Source organism: Danio rerio, chromosome 8 (assembly GCF_049306965.1).
Source record: "Danio rerio strain Tuebingen ecotype United States chromosome 8, GRCz12tu, whole genome shotgun sequence".
Lineage (NCBI taxonomy): Eukaryota > Metazoa > Chordata > Actinopteri > Cypriniformes > Danionidae > Danio > Danio rerio.
Genome location: NC_133183.1, coordinates 10,156,291 through 10,179,000, shown reverse-complemented (window position 1 = coordinate 10,179,000; position 22,710 = coordinate 10,156,291). Strand labels below are relative to the sequence as shown.

The following is a 22,710-nucleotide window of genomic DNA, read 5'->3' as shown; positions in this document are numbered from 1 at the left end:
GATAATTTTATATACAATCGAATAAAAAGTATATTTCTTTACACAATTTCTGCTACATAAAAACATATGCCGGAATAGTTGGCGATTCACTAAGCTGTGGCGACCCCTAGTAAATAAGAGACTAAGCTGAAGGAAAATGAATTAAATAATAATAATAATAATGATAGTGATAATAATAATAATAATATCACCAAAAATTGTAATAATAATAAAATATTAATAATAATAATAATGATAATGATAATAATAATAATAAGAGTAATAATAATAAAATAATAATTATTATTATTACAATAATTGTTGATATTATTATTATTACCAACTGAAAATGTCAACTGACCCAGCCGAGGCTCGAACCAGTGACCTTTCTGCTGTTAGGCGACAGCACTACCTACTGCACCAATGAGTCGCCCATTATTATTATCACAATAATTGTTGATTTTTATTATTATTGTTATTATTATTATTATTATTATTACAATAATTCTTGATAATATTATTATTATCATTACTATCACTATTATTATTATTATTATTATTACAATAATTTTTGATATTATTATTATTATTATTATTATTATTATTACAATAATTCTTGATATTATTATTATTATTATTATTATTATAATTATTATTACTATCAATATTATTATTATTATTATTATTATTACTATCACTATTATTATTATTATCATTATTATTATTACTACTACTATTATTATTTAATGCTATTTAACTGAATAATGCTTAAGTATTAAACAGCATTACTTACAAACCAAGAATTTACAACGAAGACATAAGCACATGGTATATTTACAATAGACACTGTATATTGATGCTAACCATATTGATTTTACATCTCTTTTGTCTTAAAAAAACGAACAAAACAAACATCAAACATAATGCTGAAAATGAAAGATCACTTAAATCCTATTGAATGAACGACCAAATCCTCCTTTGACCAGGCCATGGCAATGCATTAAAATAAACATTCACAATATTCCCCATCAGCTCCTGCCAATTCAACTAGAACAGCACCAGCCCACCAGGAAACACCATATATGTATACAGTATTAGCGTGGCGAATTAAATGGTACGTCGGTGGGAAGCTACCTGTCGTTTCATCTGTTTTCAGCAATAACTAATGCTCTAATTCCTAAATCCCGCTGACGAGGCTTCTGGCTTTTTATTAAGATGGCTCGACATTGTCTTTCAGGCTTGCGTTATCAACCTCCTCCCACAGTGGAACCTCGGCGGTGGGCGGACGAGTCTTTGTCTCCATGTCATGGTGTGTCTTTGGGAGATAAAGGGGAGAAATGAAATGTTGTGTTTTTTTCCCCCCTCATCTCATCCCTTTCCACGTCTGCCGTATCAAAGGCCTCTTCAAAAGCAAAACTGTGAGCAATGCAACTTGGACTTGTTATCGTGAGCCTGGCAGGTTGTTGCTTTACTTCAATGCTTTTGGTATTGAAATGACTTCATTTCAGTGCATTTTCTACTTAAGGACTTAAACGGGCGACTAAGCTGCGCTCTTTTGTTGACGGATTGGCGAAGAACTGAGAGAAAACAACAGTGTGGTGTAAAAACTGGAAGTTGTTGCTCTGAGAGATGCTGTTGCGCTTATATATATTGTGTTTTCAAGAGGTCTGAAGATTGCTTTTTTTTCCTCCTCTGTAAATGCAGGAGAAAAGCACTCATAGCTTACAATTTTTCACTGTCACCGAGCCTAAGGCTGTCATTACACTTCTTTAAAAGAAAAAAAAAAACTAGTAACACCTTACACGTCTAGCAAAAAACACACACACGAAAAATTATGGAAACTGTTCGACCACAAAAATAAAATAAAAAAAAGGTAATTTTGACTTTTTATCTCACAATTCTCATCATAATTATGAGTTTACGAGTTTACATCTTGCAATTTAGTTTATTTTGTTTGCTATGGAGTAAAAAGATAAATAATAAAGCAAATAATGATATTAATAATAGTTATAATCATAAATAATATTAATAATAATAAAAACTTTACATCTTACATTTGTGACTTTTTCCTCATTATTCATGTTCATTCATTAATACATGAGGGCGAGAGAGCCATGTCAAGATGTCGGGGGTGAGGTGTCTGTATAACACAGCTAAGTAACTGTGCTATGCACCTGGTTTCGGGCAGCCGATTGGATACTATACCAAAGGCATTTTGGGGGTGTTATAGACTGTACCAAAAACCTGAGGACGTTAGGGTTGTGGGGGGTAGAACTACAGGAGTTTTTCGAGAGAAATAACAAAACGGGAAGGTGGCGGGAGATGGGACTGAAATACGGGAGACTAACGGGAAAAAGGGAGTGTTGGCAGGTATGTTTTGAACTGTGGGGGAAACCGGAACACCCGGGGGAAACCCCTAAAAAAATCCACATAGAAACGCCAACTGACCCAGCTGAGGCTCGAACCAGCAAGCTTCTTGCTGTGAGGCGATTGTGATACTCACTGCACCACTGTGCAGCCTAATAGTATTTATAATAATAAAAAACTTGACTTTTTTTCATCATCATTCATGTTGTAAACTCAGAATTGTGACATTTTTTTTCCTCCACAACATACAAAGAAAATGTTCATTGAGATTTCTCTCACAATTTCGACATTATTTCAGATTATTGCAAGTTGTAGAGTCATAATTGTGAGTTTACATCTTGCAAAAAAAAATTTTTTGCCATGGAACAAAAAGAAAAATAATAAATAATATTAATAATAGTTATAATAATAAATCATATTAATGGTATTTATTAATTAATAGGTGGCTCAGTGGTAGCACGATCACCTCACAACAAAAAGGTCACTGCTTTGAGCCTCGGCTGGGTCAGTTGGCATTTCCGTGTGGAGTTTGCATGTTCTTGACTAAATTATCCACAGTGTATGAGTGTGAATGAGAGTGTATAAGTGTTTCCTAGTGATGGGTTGCAGCTGTAAGTGCATACGCTGTGTAAAACATTTGCTGGAAAAGTTGGCGGTTCATTCCACTGTGGTGCCCCATATTTCACATTATTCCATTATTGCAAGTCATGATTGTGAGTTTAAATCCTGCAATTCAGTTTTTTGGCCATGGAATAAAAATATAAATAGTTATTTTTCTAACAACAGGTGTACATCTCACAGTTTGTAGTTTTTTCAGTTTTATTAGTTGTAAATATAATTAACGCTGGGGGCGATGCGGTGGCACAGTAGGTAGTGCTGTAGCCTCACAGCAAGAAGGTCACTGGTTTGAGCCTCGGCTGGGTCAGTTGGCGTTTCTGTGAGGAGTTTGCATGTTCTCCTCGCGTTCGCATGGGTTTCTTCCGGGTGCTCCGGTTTACCCCACAGTCCAAAGACATGCGGTACAGGTGAATTGGGTAGGCTAAATTGTCTGTAGTGTATGAGTATGAATGAGTGTGTGGATGTTTCCCAGTGATTGGTTGCGGCTGGAAGGGCATCTGTTGCATAAAAACATATGCTGGAATAAGTTGGTGGTTCATTCCACTGTGGCGACCCCAGATTAATAAAAGGACTAAGCCGAAAAGAAAATGAATGATAAATAATTAACGCTTAATCTAACAATTATTGCAAGTTTGTAAAATCATAATTGTAAGTTTATGTCTCACAATTCACCTTTTCAAGTTAATTGAGACTTCTTCTATAATTCTGGCTTTTTTCTCACAAGTTTTACATCTTACAATTAGTAATTTCAGTTTTCAAATCATACACTTGAAACATTTTCCCTCAGAATTCAGAGGTTACATCTTGCAATTGGACTTTTTGAAGAATTTTGACATTTTTCTCTGAATTCTGAGTTTATAGTGGACTTTTATCAGGTTTGTTATTGTTAAAGTGTTAGTTTTCAGGATTTTTTAAATATAATTATTCACATAAAAAGTTAATTAATTTTCCTTCGGCTTAGTCCATTATTTATCAGGGATCGCCACAGCGGAATGAACTGCCAACTATTCTGGCATATGTTTTACGCAGCAGATGCCCTTTCAGCTGTAACCTAGTAATGGGAAACACCCATACACTCTCGCAATCACACACACCCATACACTAAGCCAATTTTTCTTTACCCAATTCGCAAAAATCTATGAACTATAGGGTATCAAATACGACAAGGCATTTTTATAATTTGTTGTAAAAAATAATAATAAATAAATAAAATAAAATTAAATCACTGGTGTTTATTTGAGATAAAAAGACACTGGTTTTACATTGAATATTCAGTCAGTGCAAGTTTCTTTCAGTTGAAACAGCTCAGACTTTGTCCGGATGTAGCCTGAAAGGGACAGTGCACCCAAAAATGTTAATTCTGGCATCATTTACTCGTCCTTCTATTTCTTTTTTTTCTTTTTTTTTTTTACAGTTTGGAACTACTTGAGGATGGGTAAATATAAAACACAAATTTTGGGTGAACTATTCTTTTAAGTCCTGTCTTTAAAATTGGAGTAGATGTATCAAATATTTTGGGTGAAAAATTGATTATTATTGTTCACAGTTTAGAGATTAATTAAATTCAGTTAAATCATGAGATCAGTAATAACTAATGCTAAGAATTCTTGAAATAAAACAATGAATTAATTATTTATCTAATAACATTTTTAAAAATATCTTCTTTTGTGTTCAACAGTTTGCAACCACTAGAGCAGGGGTGTCAAACTAAATTCCTGGAGGGCCGAAGCCCTGCACAGTTTAGTTCCAACCCTCCTCCAACACACTTACCTGTAGGTTTCAAACAAGCCTGAAGGACTTAATTAGTTTGATCAGGTGTGTTTAATTAGGGCTGGAGCTAAACTGTGCAGAGCTGCGGCCCTTTTGGAACTGAGTTTGACACCTGTGCACTAGAGGGTGAGTAAAAAGTAAATGAACCATTTCAATATGGAAATATCATTAGTCCATGAACAGTTCTTGCCTGTCGTCAAACTATTTTAGAACTGTAACAATTGGCAATTCAGTCATAATAAATGTTATGACAGCAGGCATAAAAAATGTATCAATATGTGAACCCTTTTGGATTTTCAGAAGCTGTGGAAATGAAAAATATAAAACAGATAATACATAAGGACTGTTGGTATTGTTTACATCACTCAAAATGGTCTATTTGGGGTGAACTAAGTAGTAGATGAATAAAAATGCAAGATTTAAATATTTTGGGTGGACAATTTTCCTATTAATCGATCACATTGCACGTCTCACCTTCTCAGTGGACTGTGCTGTGCCAAAGAAAATGGGCACGAAGGCCAGCCAGATGATGCAGGTGGTGTACATGGTGAAGCCGATGGGTTTGGCTTCATTGAAGGTCTCGGGCACGCCTCGACTCTTGACCGCGTACACGGTGCAAGTGACCATCAGCACGATACTGTAACTCAGACAGCAGATGAGCGACAAATCTGACATGTCGCACTTCAGGATGCCCCGCGCCAGCTCTGGATTGGGCGGCCGCAGCTCCTCGTAGTCCACGGTGGTGTGCGGCGGCATCACTCCAAACCAGACGAAAACTCCCACAACCTGCGGAGAGAAGAAAAAAGCTTATCATTAACGGCCAGACCGAGGCAGCCAGAAGGGCAGACTCATTTGTCAAGAGCCGCTGCGAGATTGATGCAGAGTAAAGTGTAAAAAAAAGAGGCTGTTTTAGCCGCTCTTCAGCAGACACGACTTCACACAAGATTACTGGGTAAAATAGGCCACCTATCAGCCTGATTGCTCTTAATGATGGGTTTTAAAGTGCTTTTTTTTACAGACACAAAAGAAACGATAAGATCCGCTTGTGGCTTTGTAATAACGTGACTGGATTTCTGAAGTGAATGGCGGGATGTGACACAAATGTAGCATTCAGAACATTCAGTGTTTTAATTCTGAATTGAAAATAAATACAATTACAGTTTTGTGTATGAGTGTTTATGGATGATTCACAGTACTGGATTGCAACTAGAAGGTCATCCCCTGTGTGAAACATAAGCTGGATACGTTGGAGGTTCATTCCGCTGTGGCCTGATGAATAAAGGGACTAAACTGAAGGAAATAATTGAATGAATGAATGAAATATAAGCCAGGACATAAGCTGTGAAAGCTCCGCCCTTTTTTAAAAAGGGGTGGGGACCAACAGCTCATTTGCATTTAAAGAGACACACAAAAAAATGTATTTTGTTTCCAGCTAAAAAGCCACAAAAGAAACCAACCCAGGCTCATCGTGGAAACGTAGCCCAGCGGATGTTTCTGGAGGCCGTAAAATACATCCCGGGAGGTACGTATTTGTGCAGTTTTTGTTTTCGCGAATCCGCGAGAGGCTGCTGTGTGCGCTTTTTTGAGACTCGAACGCCTCTCGGGAGCACACGCTGTCGAGCGACCGTCTGTCTCAAGCAATGATTTACAAAAGCCATCCAGAAATTAAAAAAAAGCAAAAGCCCGCGTTTGACTGCGTTTTTGGGTTTTGCCGCATTCTCGCCCCGTTGGGAACTCGTTCGCTTTTTTTTGGATTCTGTTTTTTTGGAACCGCTCTTCCCCGGACTCGAACCTAGTAGTAGTTGCCACGGCCGGCATTTCCTCCTCCTCCGGGCCTCCGCTCCGCCAACATAACACTGCAAGCTAAGCGGACAAACTGGTTGCGCCGGGAAAGCCCTCCACATGGAGGTGAGCCGTCACAGCCAGCGAGCACACACAAATGCGGCCATAAGTACCTCCGGCCACGTAAATCGCGGTCTCCAGAAACATCCGCGGGGGTACGTTTTCGGAATGAGCCTGGGTTGAAAGAAACAATAAGATCAGCTCATCGCTTTGTAATAAAGTGACCGTTTTCTCGATTAAAAAAAAAAAAGGAATATGAGTGCAATGTAGCATAAGGAATATTCAGTGTGTTTAATTCTGATTACAAAGTTGATAGTATTTGAACATGATAAATTGTCAAAAAAAAAGTTTTTTGTTCAGATTTTTCGTTTTTCTTTTTTAAATATCAGAAAATAAGTCGTGAAAGCTCCGCCCTTTTTTGAAAAGAGGTGGGGACCAACAGCTCATTTGCATTTAAAGCGACACACAAAACAGCTCATCGCTTTGTAATAACGTGACAGTTTCAGAAAAGAAAAAGTGGGATATGACTGAAATGTGGCATTCAGAATATTCAGTGATTTAATTCTGAACTGAAAATGGATCCAATAAGAGACTTGTGTATTTAAACACGATAAATTGCCAGAAAAAAATACTTTTTTTTGTTCAGATTACGCTTTTTACTTTTTTTAATATAAGCCAGGACATAAGCTGTGAAAGCTCTGCCCTCTTTTAAAAAAACAGCTCATTTACATTTAAAGAGACACACAAAAACTGTATTTTGCTTACAGCTAAAAAGACCTAAAAGAAATGATGAAAGATCAGCTCATCGCTTTGTAATAACATAACTGAGTTTCTGAGCTAAAAAAGTGGGATATGACTGAAATGTAGCATTTGAAATATTCAGTGTGTTTAATTCTGAACTAAAAGTGGATACAATCAGAGTTTTGTGTATTTGAACACGATAAATTGTCAGAAAAAATGCTTTTTTTATTTTTTAATTATAAGCCATGACATAAACTGTGAAAGCTCCGCCCTCTTTTGGAAAGGGATGGGGAGCAACAGCTTATTTGCATTTAAAGAGACACACAGAAAACAGTATTTTGCTTCCACACAAATAGCATCTTTTAATACATAGTAAATTCTTTATTATACACAAAAAAACTCTAAATTATAATATTAAATTTGAAAGAATGTCATAAGTAGTTTACCAATTAAAAACACGTTTTAATCAGACACATAACTTTGTTACTTAAAAAAAATGACAATAGTCTTTTATTTATTTATTATTATTATTTTTTGTCTGTCGCCATTGCAGATAGTTAGAAAAAACTCCTTTAAGCATGGAAAAGACACCTTATATCGTTTGTTGCGGTACCTTCGAGTGTGTAGTTTGGACACGGTGTTGGTGTTAGAAGGCCAGAGGGTTTTTATATATACATTTTCACCACATATTAAAAACACGATAGTTTTAATAACTTTTTTCTAATAACCAAATTCTCTTGTGTTTATCATGATGACAGAACATATTTTACTACTTATTTAGCAAGATAGTATTCAGCTTAAAGTGGCATTTAAAGGCTTGACTAGTTTAATTAGGTAAATAACATAAAATGGAAAAAAATAAGGACACTTCTGAGGACAGCTACAGGAGACATCTGATCATTCACCACAAGGGTGGAGGGTCACCAGACAAGAACATCTGTCGGGAGCCAGGATTTAGAGCACATCCCACACACCTGCTCTCCTCTATGAAGTGACTCACTTTCAGCTGATCGAGGGTGCTCATCAGGTAACATGCAAAACTTTCCCAGAAAGTTGTGGAGCAGAGAACAGAACAGAACAGCAGTAGCGGAGCAGACAGATGTTGCTGTCAGAAGCGCTCGGCACAGTTTCCGTTCTCCACTGACACATCTGCCAAACTGCGCTGGAGGAGGTGCTGGAAATGTCCTGCTGTCAGTCATCTTCTCACTAGCGTCCCGTTAATCTGGTCTCCCCCATGCCGTTGCCACTGCCTCACACATATAATTCTGCCGCTAAGCTGGAACAACTAAAAAACCCCAATCTTGTATGATCTCCATTGGCTCCCGGTTGCATACCGCATTAAGTTCAAAATTCTCCTCCTTGCATTTAGATCCCTAAATAACCTAGCACCCTCCTATCTCTGCAACATGCTTGTCCCCTACACCCCAACTCGCTCTTTACAGTCTGCTGACTCTGGCCTTCTTGCTGTCCCTCGGTACCGCCTCTCTTCAATGGGGGGCAGATCATTTAGTCTTATAGCACCCAAACTCTGGAACTCTCTACCACCCTCACTCCGCTCTGCTAATAATATCTCTGAATTCAAATCCTTACTTAAGACTCACTTATTTTCTGAATGTTTTGCTTCTGATCTACCAAACTGACTACTTAATCTGATCCACCACTACTCTGCTCATATATCTCATAGCTCTTGTTTGTGTAATTCCAGTTTGTTATATTTGACCTCATGTATGTTTGTTTATCTTTTTGTTGCATTCCTTGTAAAGTGTCCTTGAGCTCTGGAAAGGCGCTATATACATAAAAATTATTATTATTAAAAAGCGTTCAACATATTCCTTTTGAGAATCGAAATTGTGAGAATTAAAGTTTGCATGAACCGGAAGCTGTGACTGTTTATTTTTTTTCGTATTGTGACGCAGTTCCTAAAGAAACGGAATATTGAATGAGAAAATAGTGGGCGTGTCTTGTTTCTTGTACTGCGAGCAGAGCCAGATTAACATAAGGGCTAGATGGGGCTGAAGCCCCAGGGCCCGTGAGAGGAGGGGCCCTTGATTGGCTGAATAATTAATTTGCGCCATGACGCTGGAAATACTTCTTTCCTTTATTCTTTCACATGTCGATAATGTGAAGTATTCCTTCCAGCTTGCTACAGTCCAAAAACAGTGACGCCTATGGCTAAAGGTTGATTTATACTTCTGCGTCAAACGCCGGCTTATGCTACGGCACTGACGCATAGCCCTTTGCCGTGGCCGTCGGCGTCACTGACGTGCACCTCTTAAAAAATGTAACTACACGTCGCAACAACGCGTAGTGCAAGCTCTGTGATTGGTTGGCTTGGTAGCGCTGACGAGTCTGGGTGGGACCAAGAGCCGCGTGAATGGCGCAAGCGATTGTTTACAAGTGTGGAGTCCTGTGAAGGAGCTTCGTATGGAAAATTTTGTTCTGTGTTTACCTCATGGTTAAAGTTGTTGCACGTCTGCCAGTTCCTGCCTCAAAATGAGCGAGTTTGAGTCACTTGTACATCCAGGTAGAGTTCAGGAAAAGCAAAACAGCAGCGAAGAAACTCGACACAGAGGAACATTTACACCTCACTGCCAACTAGCCTTTTTAAAGTGTTAATGCAGACCAACAGAGACAGCGCGCTGAAGTGCACAGCTACGCGTGTTGCCTGCGCCGTGAGCCGGTCACTTTTTCGCAGAAGTATAACCAGGCTTCAGAGTGGCTATAGCTTAATCACAGTTTAAAATAGCCCTATTTAGTCCCCAATAAGGGTGAACAGAACAGATGTCCTCTTTTTCCCCAGAAAAGTCTCTTATTTCAGCTCCAGCATGAGAACAGTCCAGTCAAAGGTATGCTAACTAAGTGTATCATAAAACAAAAATAAAAATCAAAGAGTTTCCGTTATTAACGTGAAGTCAATGAGCTCAGGATAGGTGGAATAATACAGAATGAACTCCTAACTGAAGTGCTGTTGTCACAACCAGCGATCACTCCCCAGAGGATCGCTGGTTCTCACACGAACTCAGGACTTCATTTCCGCATTCCCCAGGACTACACATTCATACATGCATTGCTCCCAAACACGCACGCCTGCTCACTCATGTATCCTGATTGCAAACACCAGCTGAGCCTTTTTCACAGACTGATTACATCCCATTCATAAGCCACTCTCTCACGCCACCAGGTGGCCGAGTCTTGTTCTCCTAGTAACATTACAACGCGTTTCCCTGTCTTGTTTCTCCGTGTTTCGATCTTAGCCTTGTACCTTGTCTTCCTGTTTAGCTGCCTGCCTTTTGACCATTTGCCTGTGTAACGTTTACGATTCTGGACTGCCTTCATATACCTGTTTGCACCTGATGACCTTTGCTTGCCTGACGTTTGAATAAACTGCATAGTGGATCTTACCTCCTGTGGTCTCCAGTCACTCCACCCCAGTCGTGGTTACAGCTGTCTTGGCCGCCGCCGCACCCACTCGCAATCCTGCTCTTTTATAACCGAGACAAAGTGCAACTAAATCAAATAGTCTACAGAGACAGTTATCAAAATGTCCATCGCTACGGTGTAGGAATGGGACGATAACCATTTTCAAGGTAAACAGGGGATTGGAAATGTCAATTTTCGGCTATACCGTTCCTTTGGTATATGTAAGATTTTTTTATTTTATTCTTTTGTTTGTTTTTTAGGACAACCCTATTTGAAGCAGAAAATATATTCATAGATGCTGTTTTAAACTGTAAAGAAATCTGTGTTTTTGAAACTAATGAAGAAAGCAGAAGTCGATGATTCATTTGAATTATTTAGCCTGACATGTTTACTGCTGCAAAATATTATAAATGTTTCTCAAATTAAAACACTTTGTTTTCAAAAAGGGAAAAAGTGTTTTTTTTTTTTTTTTTACCCAGATATGTAAAAGGAATATATTTTAAAGCAGTTATCACAATACCATGAAACAGTAATATTTGTATACAAAGGTTATCATACTGCATTGATTTTAAAGATATTTTAGAGATTTCTGCTCAGCTAAAGTTAAAAGTAAACTTTCTAAAGATAAGCTTGTTTAAAGTATTTATTGTCTTCAAATGTTACCACTCGATTGAATGGGCATTATCAGTGGTTTTCAGCTGATAGATATGGGCTAGTAGGTGCCTTCTGCGCCTATTAGTAGGCTCAAAAGCCTGTTATCTTCCATCCACATGGTTAATCAGCTACATTATACTAATAGAGAAGATTCCAGATTGGGGTAGAGGTAGACGTTAGTACAATACAATAATGGGAAATTTAGGAACTAATATAAATAATTCTTGTGGTTAATCAGCTAAACTAACAGAAAAGACTCCAGACCCAGATCTGTTTTGACATTACTGTGACGATTGGGTTTAGGGTAGGGCAGGGTTAGACGCTAATAAAATACAATTAATTGGAAATTTAAAATATAATATAACTAATTTTCATTAACTTCTGGTCGCAGCCGTATGTGGATGCATGATAATAGCCTTCCAAACCTACTAGTAGATGCAGAAGGCCCCTACTGACCCATATACAGTTGAAGTCAGAATTATTAGTCCCCCTGAATTATTAGCCATCCTGTTTATTTTTTCCCAAATTTCTGTTTAACGGAGAGCAGATTTTTTCAACACATTTCTACACATAAAAGTTTCAATAACTCATTTCTAATAACTGATTTATTTTATTTTTATGATTTATGATTTTATCTTTGCCATAATGACAGTAAAAAATATTTGACTAGCCATTTTTCAAAACACTTTATACAGCTTAAAGTGACATTTAAAGGCTTAACTAGGTTAATCAGGTGAACTAGGCAGGTTAGGGTAATTAGGCAAGTTATTGTATAATGATGGTTTGTTCTGTAGACTATCGAAAAAAAATTTATAGCTAAAAGAAGCTAATAATTTTGACCATAAAATGGTTTTTAAACAATTAAAAGTTGCTTTTATTCAAGCTGAAATAAAACAAATAAGACTTTTTCCAGAAGAAAAAATATTATCAGACTATCAGACAAATTTACTTACGCTGTTAAACAACATTTGGGAAATATTTAAAATAGAAAAAAAAATAAAAAGGGGGGCTAAAAATTCTGACTTCAACTTTTTATTAGATGACAAGATGAGATGATATTAGATGACTCATTTAGGAAGTATTGTGAATGTGTGTTATTTGTTTTTTCTCTGATTTTGGCAGCCTTTTTAACATTTTAAAAGTAAAATGAATTACATATGGTTGTACGCCTACTTTAGTAAAATAGAAAACATTTATAATAATCAAATATAATTCAAGTGGAAAGATAGATTGTATAATAATATAAATTAATAATTCATTCATTCATTTTCTTTTCGGTTTAGTCCCTTTATTAATCAGGGGTTGCCACAGCGGAATGAACCGCCAACTAATCCAGCATATGTTTTACACAGCAGATGCCTTTCCAGCCGTAATCCAACCCTGGGAATCACTCATACACTCTTGCAATCACACACATACACTACGCCCAATTTAGTTTATTCAGTTCACCTATACTGCATGTCTTTGGACTGTAGGGGAAACCGGAGCACCCGGAGGAAACCTATGCGAACATGGGGAGAATATGCAGACTCCACACAAAAATGCCAACTGACCCAGCCAAACCAGCGACCTTCTTGCTGTGAGGCGATCGTGCTACCCACTCCACCACTGTGACATCCCAAACTAATAATATTAATAATAATGAAACAGCAATAAAGCTATTTTGTGGGGTAAAAACATTAATGGAGTTTGCTATAGTTTCTAATATATTCTTAATGTGGCCCTTACTGTGAGCTGATTGGTTGTTGTAAAGTAGGCATTTCCTTCAGTAAGATTGGGAAAAGGGTTTCGAAAGTGTTAATACAACCTCACAGACGCCTCCTCTACAACATTTCTGTTTGTTGTCAAACACAGATGGAGGGGCGTGGTTAAATGTTAGCTACGCCCAATATCTCAGACAGAGGTAATCTGACAGTTTGACTATAAACAAACAGGACGTCCATTTTTAGTCTTCAATTAAACATTACAATGGCAAATTATTTTTTCTGAATGAAATGAACAGTTCACCCATAAAACTAGGGATGTGAGCTAACAAAATCATAGAGTTAGTTTTGATTTAATTTGTGCTTTAAGGTGTTCATCAGCAGACGTGGTGTGGACAGCAGCAGGGGCTTTCTTGTCAACCTGTGAATCCTGCTCGAGCATTCATATTGATTTTTGAATTGTTGCTTTTTTGCACATTAGCGCGGCTGGCACGTTTGCTGGCACAAGCAGAATGAAGTGCGGGCACTCAACGTGATGAGGTCTGCAGGCAGCTTATCAGCTCCGGCAGAGCGTACAAACACTGGAGAATCTACTTGGCTGGGAAACTGCAATTGACAAAAACCTCAAAAATTATCCAGGGGGTCGTATTGAGGATGGAACAACGGTTTGGGGGGCTTCGGCTGGCATAGACAGGGGCTCAGTGATGCTCTTGTGTTTTGTCAAGTGGAGACAGAAACGTTCATGTATGTTTCATGCTAAATTAAAAAGATTGTTCATTGAATAAAATTCAACTTAATCTGTTTGCTTAAATGCAGCTCAAAAAAATTGTTTACAGCCACATAATGTAAAAACATTGTGTAAATCCAAGGAATCATCTCTAAATAATTTTTCAGTGAAAGATAAAAAATTCCTCAACATTATTCATTCATTTTCCTTCGGCTTAGTCACTTTACTCATTAGGGGTCGCCACAGTGGAATGAACCACCAACTATTCAAGCATATGTTTTACACAGCTGATGCCTTTTCAACTGCATCCCAGTAATGGGAACACCCATACACTATGGCCAATTTAGTTTATTCAATTCACCTATAGCGCATGTCTTTGGACTGTGGGGGAAAACGGAGCACACGGAGAAAACCCACACCAACACGGGAAGAACATGCAAACTCCACACAGAAATGCCTACTAGTCCAGCCAGGACTCGAACCAGTGACCTTCTTGCTGTGAGGCTACATTGCTAACCACTGAGCCACCAGGTTGTCCTACTTACATTATTATTATTTTTATATTTTTTTAGGTAACACTTTATAATAACTGCACACTATGAACCATTTATTGAGCATTAGAAAATAGTGAATTCATTATCTGCTAAGAATTAACTCTACATTAATAAGCGTTAGTAAGCAGTTTGTAACTGCAGCTACAAATGTTCTATTCTTGACTCACAAACACATTTATAATGTGCTTAATAATTGTAATTTGCATACTTTGTTGATTTATTTTCATTATTAAATTGAGTTAGTAAATGATTAGTAAACTATTAAAATTAACATTTATAATTTCTATTATTCAGGCATATATTTATAGTTAATTAGTGATTAATACATGCCTTATTAACTTAACTTCATCCAGTTTTGTGACCTAATCTAAAGTATTTCAGCTTTATAAATCCCTTATAAATGACAATTAAAGGCTCGGTTATATTATAAACAGGAAAAAAGAAAATAAACGATATAATTCATTCCTATTCATTTGAAGATACACAAATGAAACTGTACTTCGAATGAAAAATAAATCTGTGCAACCTTATCTAAAATAAAATTACTGTGCAGTTTAAACATTGCATCTTATTATATTGTTAAAGTATTATATAGTTGTTGTTTTATCCAGTTTTATGATGTATTTTGACACTCCTGTTATTTGGCAATGTTTGAACTTTACAGTAATTTTACATTTTAGTCAAGATTGCAAAGATTATTGTTCAATTGATACTCAGCCTTTAATTGTTATTTATAAGGGATTTATAAAGCATCAATAGTCCTCACTTTAGATTAGCTCACAAAACTGGAGGAAGTTGAGTTAATAAAATGTTTACTAACGTACATAGCAAGCATTTCTATATGCCTAAATAATACAATATATAAATGTTAATTTCAAAAATTTATTAACCATTTACTAACTTATTCTGAATGATCTTAAAAACCTCCAACTACTCTTAAATACAACTGGTTTGTAAATAATGTGATACTTCATTTTGTAATAAAAAATAAATTATTAACAAAGTAAGAAAATACAATTATTAAGCACATTATAAATGTGTTTGTAAGTCAAGAATAGAGTGTTTGTAGCTGCAGTTATAAACTGCTTACTTACGTTTATTAATGCAGAGTTAATGCCTAACAGATAATGAATTCCCTAGATGCTAATGCTTAATAAATGATTCATAGTGTTAATATAAAGTGTAAGCGATTTTTTTTTTTCTGTTGAACACAAAAGAAAATATTTTGAAGAATGTTAGAAATCTGTAACCACAGACTTCCATAGTAGGAAAAACAAACAAAATGGAAGTTAATGGTTATAGGTTTCCAAGATTTTTAATAGCTTATTTTGTGTTCAACAGACAAAAATAAACTGTTTATTTGATCAGTAAATAAAGCTAAATAGTTTTGGGTGAACTATCTCTTTAATACTTGCTAAAATGCCTCTAGATTTCAGGAGAATGTAAAGTCAAATGATCTTTTGCGATTAAAAATGTGTAATTGGATATTTTGGCCTTGCATTTTTCCTTGATGCTGCTATTGTAGATTTTGATTAAATGTGTGAAGATGATGTTAATTTTTAGGATGTGAAATGCTTTTTACAATCTTAATATGCAGAGAGAATTTAATAAAAAATAATTATTTAATATAAAAAAAGGTGCAGTGCCACAATCGCAGAAAGAAGGTCGCTGGTTCGAACTCCAGCTGAGTCAAAAGGTGTTTCTTTGTGCAGTTTGCATGTTCTCCCTGTGCTTGCGTGGGTTTCCTCCGGGTGCTCGGGTTTACCCCACAAGTCCAAAGACATGCGCTATAGGGGAATTGGGTAGGTTAAATTGTCCGTAGTGTATGAGTGTGAATGAGAGTTTATGGGTGTTTCCCAGTACTGAGTTGCAGCTGGAAGGGCATCTGCTGTGTAAAACATATGCTGGATAAGTTGGCGGTTCATTCCGCTGTGGCGACCCCTGATATATAAAGGGACTGAGCCGAAAATAAAATAAATTAATGACTAAACGGGATACATTAAAAGAATGAAAAGTGACAATCATGCATTTATAACAGTTACAAAAGAGTTTTTTCATTTTCAGCAGAAAGTCAGGATGTAAAAAGAATTTCTGAAGGATCATGTGACTGAATACTAGAATAGTAATAATAATAAATTCAGCTTTAAATTAAGAATAAATCTTAAAATATATTCAAAAATGATTTTTTTTTATTAAATAACATTTTAAAACATTCAAACAAAAATATTTATTTAAATTTTAATAATATTTATTGTTTTACCTTTTTCGCATATACAGTTGAAGTCAGAACTATTAGCCCTCCTGGGATTTCCTTTCTTTTCTTTTTTTTTTTTTTTATATTTTCCCTTTCATTAACAGAGCAAGGAATCTTTCACAGTATTTCCAATAATATTTTTTCTTCTGGAGAAAGTCTTATTTGTTTTATTTTGGCAAGAATAAAAGCAGTTTTTAATTTTTTACAACCCATTTTAAGGTCAAAATTATAAGCCCCTTTAAGCAATATTTTTTTCCACTGTATACAGAACAAACCACTGTTATACAATGATTTGCCTAATTAGCCCAACCTGCCCAATTTTAAGCCTTTAAATGTCATTTTAAGCTCAATACTAGCATCTTGAAAAATATCTAGTGAAATATTATGTACTGCTATCGTGGATAAAAGAAATGAGTTATTAAAACTATATTATGTTTAGAAATATGTAAAAAGAAAACCTTCTTTCCATTAAACAGAAATTGGGGGAAAAATATGTATTATATATTTATAATTCAGGAGGGCTAAGAATTCTGTCATCAACTGTAAATGCAGCTTTGGTGAGTCTAAAACATTAGTAAAAGTCCTCAAACTATCAGCAACTTGAATCTAATTATAAAACACCACATAAGAATACACATCACACTTCCTTGAAGCTTTCATTAAACACACACTCACCTGTACTGAGATCAGAACGAAGGTAATCATAAGCTGTGACGTCGGGCTGATGAATTTGGGCGGTGTGACAGACTTCTTGCCCTGTTCAAAGATGCGGTAGATCCGATTGGTTTTGGTGAGCATGGCGGAGTATGTAATGCTCATGCCCAAACCCAACAGCAGCCTGCGGAAAGCACACACGACAGTCCCGGGCTCTGCGATCATGAGGAAGGTGATGAGGTAAATTAAGAAGATGCCAGTCAGGAGCACGTAGCTGAGCTCTCGGCCTGCGGCCCTCACGATAGGGGTGTCGTTAAAGCGGATGAAGGTGATGATGATGAAGAGCGTGGCCAGGATGCCGAGGATTGCCAGGAACAGCGGGATGACGGCCCAGGGCGAGTGCCACTCCAGCTTGATGATGGGAGTGGGTCGGCAGGCCGTGCGGTTGAGCGTGGGACGCATGTCGAAAGGGCACATCTCACAGTTGAACTCGTCTGCTTGGAACTGATAGCCGTCGCAGAGCTCGCAGTGCCAGCAGCATGGGACGCCCTTCACCATCTTCTTCCTCTCGCCGGAGCGGCACGGAAAACTGCACACTGAGTCCGGGATTTGACGGGAGCCGCCTGTCCACTGCATCTCTTCAACCTGATGAAATATGATAATAAAAATTGGTAAATTCATATAATTTAGTTCATTGTTGAAGTTGATGTCTGGAATAGGTGTGAACATTCAAAAAAAAAAAAAAAAAATATATATATATATATATATATATATATATATATATATATATGTATGCATGTATGTATGTAATTATTATTAGCCCTCTTGTGAATTTAAAATTTCCCAAGTGATATTTAACGGAGCAAGGAATTTTTCCACAGTATTTCCTATAATATTTTTTTCTCCTGGAGAAAATGTTGTTGGTTTATTTCGGCTAGAATAAAAGCAGCTTTTAATTTTTTTCAAAACATTTCAATGTCAATATTATTAGCCCCCTTTAAGCAATATATTTTTCAATCAATTACCCTAACTCGCCTAATTAACCTACACTACCTGACAAAAGTCCCATCTCTCATCTGTATTCATGTTTAATGCCTCCTCCTTCATCTTACCCCAAACATGCTTAAAAATCTTCATGTCTGGTGACCGGGCTTGCCAATCCTTAAGCTCCTTGACCTTCTTTGCATTCAGGAACTTTGATGTGGAGGCTGAAGTATGAGTAAGAGCGCTATCCTACTGAAGAATTTACCTTCTCCTGTGGTTTATAATGTAATGGGAAGCACAAATGTTTTGATACCTCAAGTTGTTGTTGTTGCCATCCACTCTGCAGATCTTTGCATGCCCCTACACTGAATGTAACTCCAAACCATAATTTTTTTTGTTACCAAACTTGACTGATTTCTGTGAGAATCTTGGGTCTATGCGGGTTTTCTGAAGTGTTTGTGAAGATTGGGATGCAATTCAACAGATGGTTCATCAAAAAATCTACCTTCTGCCACTTTTCCAAATTATCAACTAGAAGTCAAGTTAATATTTGTTGCTCTTACAACTCGGATCGATGACAAGATTTTTGTCAGGTAGTGTAGTTAAGCCTTTAAATTGCACTTTAAGCTGAAGTCATCATGGTAAAGATAAAATAAAGGGGTTACTAGAAATTAGCTGATAAAAATATGTTTGGAAATGTGTTGTATTTCCATTAAACAGAAATATACAGGAGGGCTTATAATTCAAGGTCATGATCGATGGTCAGGCAGATAGAGGTCGATCACTGGATGAAACGGGTACATACAGGTATTACAAAAATACAGGATCTAAAACAGACTAACAGTCAGGCGGTGATAACACTGAAAACAAGGTAAATGGTTAAAAACATATCTAGACACGGCCAAGACCAGAAAACGTTTCAGGGTGTTAAAATAACAAGACTTAATAATGTGTGTGTGCAAGTGTGGTGTATAAATTATCTGTGTAATGAGATCTTGATCAGCTTCCAGCTGTAAATGTGTAATTATCTGAGAACGGGAACAGGTGTGTGTGAGTTGCATGACAGGAAATGTAGTTCGTAAAATGACAGAATTGTAGTCCAGGTGAAGGTGCGTTTTTACCAGCAATCTGCAAGCCTGGATTGCTGGTGATCATGACAAATATCATGTACTGTCATTATGGCAATCATAGAAAATATTTATCACAAATTAGTTATTAAAACTGTTATGTTTTAAAATGTGTTCACTCAGTTATAACACTTTTGAATTTTATTTAAATTAAATAAATTGTTTTTAATTAGTTACTTTCACAGGAGGGCAAATAATATTGCCTTCAGCTGTAATGAATTATTATTATCCATTTTAAACTATTAGTGACCTTGAAATGCAGTGCAGAATCTGAAATATTGATTAATTTTACTTTAAAACAGTTAGCATGCAAAAATAACAAACTCTAATGTGAAACATTTAAGCAAAAAAAAAAAAAAAAAGTTTATATATCTGATGTATAACTCCATCATATTCTCGGATGCTTTGGCTGTCAGTATAATTAATTTGCATGCTAATATACAACTGAAGTTGACTTGCATTGAGCCTCAGGTTATTGGTCCACTGGCCGATGACTCTGTATCCTGGACTGCTGGTGTTGGTCATCTGGTACTGAAAGATATCATAGCGTCCGGGAGCATCACCATTTTCATTGAACAAAACGGCAGTGCCAGCGCTACCTGATAATCAGAAGAGACATTGTTATGATGTCATCACAGCAAAAAACAATAACATACATGTCATTTCTTTCTTAATGCTTTCACAAAGGGAAAAGACATAAGAGCTCATCGCAACTTACAATGGGATAGTTCAACTCTATTGATATTTATATAGCACCATGGTCTTGCCACAGATTTGTTTCACTTTTGTTCCACATGTAGCAAACAAAGCTCAACTTAACTTGATTTTATTCCCTACTATGGATGCAAATAGCAATCGGTTTCCAACATTCTTTAAAATATCTTTTTTTTTTTTTGGGCCCTATATATTATAAAGCGGCGTCAGGTTGTTGCAGCGCCGATCCCCTCTTCTTCCTGTCAGTTCTTCTTCTCCTCTGAGACTCTAAACATCTTCACTTTCGCTCTCCAGCCATCTGTCTTACAGACGCTCCACTCATGCATACTTTACCCTGCTGCATATTACATGCAGTGATACCCACTTTAACTCCATCATTAGATTTTAACAGTAAACTCTGAATGCACCACAAACAGATATTCAGCTGCATCCAAGCGACTGAAAGTGCATCTCCGTCAACCTGAAAATGTGTATTCAGTTCAAGTTATTAGATCCGTTCCTCAAACTCAGCAAAAAAAAACACACATGCCTGAACCACTGATAACCTTGCTTCTGTTGAAGCGGATGGATGAGGATTTGTCTTTTCCCTGTTTGTTCTGTCTTGTGCAGAAAGAAAGACAGCTTCATTTGAAATTCTCGGGTGGGGAAAAGAGGACTTATTTTCCATGCGATTTTCTCCGTCACAATAATGCATGTTGCTTGTTCAGCCAATTCCCTGCAGGCGAGCTCGCGACCAAATGTTTGCAAGATGACAGTCACTCTTGAGGAAGTCATTTAATGGGAATTCCTTCATGGGCAGCACCAGAGCAAAGTTGGATTTGCTTGCCAGAGCTTTGCTATTTTTTGGAAATTGTTTGTCAGGCAATACTGAACTATCAGTGCCACAGTGAGGAACTAAGCACATGCTGGATTTAAGTGCATGAAAATACATTTGCAGACACATTTAAAGAGGGTATAAGAAAAATTTTCATGTATTAATCATGTTTATTATTGCAAAACTGTTAAGAACTTGTAACACTTTTAAAACAGGTTCTTTACACTGTAAAAAACAATTACTATTTTTTTGTGTCTTGTTTCTAGTCCTAATACATTACATTTCTTAACTCAAGGAGCATTTTCTAGACAAGCAAACAAAATAGTCATGTTTTATGAAATAATATGCCAACATTGTGTAAGTTTTTCCTAAAAACAAGCTAAATAATCTGTCAATGGGGTAAGCAAAGTCATCTTGTTTTTCTTTTTGACACGAGATTAATTTGCTAACTCATTTAATTTTGACATGTTATTTCAAAATTAAAACAAGGCAAAGTGTTTTGCATGTCTAGAAAATGTTTCTTGATTTTAGGAATTTTTAGATATTTGGACTAAAAACCTTACAAAAAAGAAATAAAATCTTTTTTTGCAGTTTATAATTGATTTTTATGTTAAAAATTGAAAATAAAAAGTATATGAAGCTTTATCTGTAGCTCATGTATGTGCAGTTGAAGTCAGAATTATTAGCCCCCCTGAATTATAAGCGCCCCTGTTTATTTTTTCCCCAGTTTCTGTTTAACGGAGGGAAGATATTTTTAGCACATTTCTAAGCATAGTAGTTTTAAAAACTTATTTCTAATAACTGATTTCTTTTCTCTTTGTCATGATGACAGTAAATAATATTTTACTTGATATTTTTCAAGACACTTTTATACAGCTTACAGTGACATTTAAAGGCTTCACTAAGTTAAGAAAAGGTGGACTAGGCAGGTTAGGGTAATTAGGCAAGTTATTGTATAACGATAGTTTGTTCTGAAGAATATGGAAAAAAATAGCTTAAAGGGGCTAATAACTTTGTCCCAAAAATGAGTTATAAAAAAATTAAAACTGCTTTTATTTAAGCCGAAATAAAACAATTAACACTTTCTCCAGAAGAAAAAATATTATCAGACATACTGTGAAAATGTCCTTGCTCTGTTAAAAATCATTTGGGAAATATTTAAAAGAGAAAAAAAAAATCAAAAGGGGGCTAATAATTATGACTTCAACTGTATAATGCATAACTTGCATTAATACAATATAGTTACATAAACAGTCATAAAAGACTTTATTTAGAATCTAATGGTGCACTAAACTCATGAAAAGTGAAATGAAGACCATTTATAATATTACAAAAATATTAAGTTTACTATTTATTTTAGATTTTGCTTTCCCAAATTGCTGATCCTAAACTTACTGTTTGTTTATTAAAGACAAAAATGTTAGGAACATGTATAAACATTTTAGCCACAGAAATAATTTCCGTTTTATATAAATAAAATAGAAAACTATTATTTAACATTGTAATTTTACTGAACCGGGTCACACTAGAACAGTGAGGAACTTAGCACATGTGTTGAATGTGTTCAAAAGACATTTGCAACACATTTAAAGAGGGTATAAGAAACTTCTTTTATGTATTAATCCTACTTATTATTGCAAAAATGTTAGGAACTTGTAACACTTTAAATAATCTTCTTTACACAGCAAAACTTTTTTTTATTATTTTTCTTTTTTGTCTTGTTTATAGTCCTAATATATAACATTTCTTAAATCAAGAAGCCTTTTCTAGACAAGCAAACAAAATTGT

General features: G+C 36.1%; 1 protein-coding gene across 2 annotated transcripts in view; it reads right to left on the bottom strand.

Annotated features, from left to right (window-relative positions):
• The window catches only part of grm6a (glutamate receptor, metabotropic 6a), a 126,230-nt gene that overhangs the window by 12,424 nt on the left and 91,096 nt on the right, over positions 1–22,710 (bottom strand). Inside the window, exons 8-10 of one of the 2 annotated variants that reach the window (XM_021478291.3) lie at positions 19,854–19,993; positions 17,305–17,928; positions 5,209–5,520 (exon numbers count right to left, since the gene is read on the bottom strand). In XM_021478291.3, coding sequence (XP_021333966.1) covers positions 5,209–5,520; positions 17,305–17,928; positions 19,854–19,993 — 1,076 coding nt within the window. Of the gene's footprint in view, positions 1–5,208; positions 5,521–17,304; positions 17,929–19,849; positions 19,994–22,710 lie in introns of both variants that reach the window. The other variant, NM_001123292.1, reaches the window with a different exon arrangement.